The sequence below is a fragment of the Volvox carteri genome, assembly GCF_000143455.1.
Source record: "Volvox carteri f. nagariensis unplaced genomic scaffold VOLCAscaffold_4, whole genome shotgun sequence".
Classification (NCBI taxonomy): domain Eukaryota; kingdom Viridiplantae; phylum Chlorophyta; class Chlorophyceae; order Chlamydomonadales; family Volvocaceae; genus Volvox; species Volvox carteri.
The window spans coordinates 2744840-2746834 of NW_003307547.1; the positions used below are offsets into that span (position 1 = coordinate 2744840).

At 61.4% G+C, this 1995-nt stretch overlaps 1 protein-coding gene across 1 annotated transcript in view; it reads right to left on the reverse strand.

Annotated features, from left to right (window-relative positions):
- VOLCADRAFT_87248 (uncharacterized protein) overlaps positions 1–769 on the reverse strand; it is a gene marked incomplete at both ends in the record, with an annotated part of 1720 nt that extends 951 nt beyond the window's left edge. The window contains one exon of the mRNA XM_002946984.1: positions 241–769. Within this exon, the coding sequence (XP_002947030.1) occupies positions 241–769 (529 nt within the window). The remainder of the gene's footprint in view (positions 1–240) is intronic.
- Between the last annotated feature and the right edge of the window lie 1226 nt (positions 770–1995).

The following is a 1995-nucleotide window of genomic DNA, read 5'->3' on the forward strand; positions in this document are numbered from 1 at the left end:
CAGACTATGCAACATGAAATGCGATTGTCATCTTGTCATCTTGCTCTTGGTCATCTGGGATCGACTTGGAAAGAAATCGGAATGCTCCCTTCCTCGTGCGACGTCGGTGAATAGGGCAGAGGCTTCTTTGTCGCCCTTAACTTTTAACAACACCCTGCGGCGGCAGCAATAGACACCCCGTCCGGCCCTCCGTACTTATGAAACTGTCACTTTCCTAAACCTAACCAACTCCTCAACCACCTGTAAAATCCAACCGACATGTAGCCAACAAGGTTTCAACATCCAAGCCACCTACCCCCGGCGCTAAGCCCTCCGCCCACGGCGGCTGCCTCAGCCACCGCGTCGTGCCGCTGGCCGCCAGCTCCAAAACACAGATCGAGCTGGAGGCCTCCGCCCACAGCGAGGCGTCATTGGAGGTAAGGCCGCCATGTACGGCAATATACGACGTGCTATTGCTTGTAGTACTTGTGGAGGTGAGGTGTGCAGCGCCGTACAGGACGCGGGGGTAGCAGTCCTGGGAGCCAGCCGCCGCCGCCGCCGGCAGCAAGGACGTCCACGTGGCGATGGTGGCGCTGAAGGTGCCGTCCGCAGCCTCTAAGCGGCGTACGGAAAGAGTCAGGTTCCAGATGCCCGGCTGCGATGTACGGCAACGGCGGGACGCAGCAAGAGTGTCGTGGGAATGCGAAAACGGGGATGCAATATAGCAAGCTTGGCTTTTCAACGAAATGAAGTAAATATTTGCCACAGGAGACGTGTTTAATGGGGACATGATTTCATCTAAGAACCCAGGATCGAACTCTAGCTAGTGCTGCATGTATAGCTGTCCCGTCCCTTAAGACCATAACGATTTTACTGTGAAGTGGTACATCTCCCCGCAGGTGGCCGGAGAAGGACCGGAAAAGGACTCAGCAGTTTCGAAGTCCTGCCTGCGATTCTACCCGATGTGATTCGACCCGACCTCTCGTCCCGAACCACATAGACAGAAAGACAAACAGACAGACAGATCCCACCATCGCCATTGCTGCCGTCGCCATCCCCACTGCCACCATTGCCGCTGTCGCCATCCCTGCCATCGCCATTGATCCCGCCGTCGCCAGGAACGGTGACGGTGGCAGTGGCGATGACAGGGATGGCGACGGTGGCAGTGGCGATGGCAGGGATGGCGACGGCGGCAGTGGCGATGGGGGGAACGGTGACGGTGGCAATGGCGACGCTGTCCCCATCCCCTCCATCACCAACCGTTGCCGTTCCCCCCATCGCCATCCCTGCCATCACCATTGCCGCCGTCGCCATCACCATGGCAGGGATGGCGACAGTGGCAATTGTGATGGCAGGGATAGCGATGGCGGCAATGGCAGCAGTGGGGATGGTGACGTCAGGGATCCCTAAAACCCTAAATCCCTTCTGCCCTTCTCCTCTGCTGTTCCCTGCTCTCCCTTGGCCTTCCCTCCGTCCTTTGTGTTTGTATGTGTGTGCCCTCTGCCAGTGTGCTCATGTGTTCACGGACATATGTGTGTATGTATCATGGGTCATAAAGGGACAGCTGGGAATTGAACCCAGACCCACAAGAAGGTGGGTGGCACCTCTGCCCTGTTCCGATTCCCGCCCCACCCCGCGCCAGCACTGCCCTGCCCAGCGCAGCACAGCCCTCCCTTGCGCCGCACCGTGCCGCGCAGCACCGCCCTCCCCTGCGCCGGCCCACGCAGCGCCACCCTCCCCTGCACCGCCCCGTGCAGCGCCACCCTCCCCTGTGCAGCGCCACCCTTCCCTGCGCTGCCCCGTGCAGCGCCGCCCTCCCCTGCGCCGCCCCGCGCAGCGCCGCCCTCCCCTGCACAGCGCCACCCTCCCCTGGGCCCTCCTAGCCGTACGCTACTCTCCCGTGCGGGAGGGCGACGTTGGGCTAGGGGTGCGCAGGGGAGAGTAGCGTACGGCTAGGGGTGCGCAGGGGAGGGTGGCGTTGGGCTATAGGGTGCCAGGGCAGGGCGGCGTTGGGCT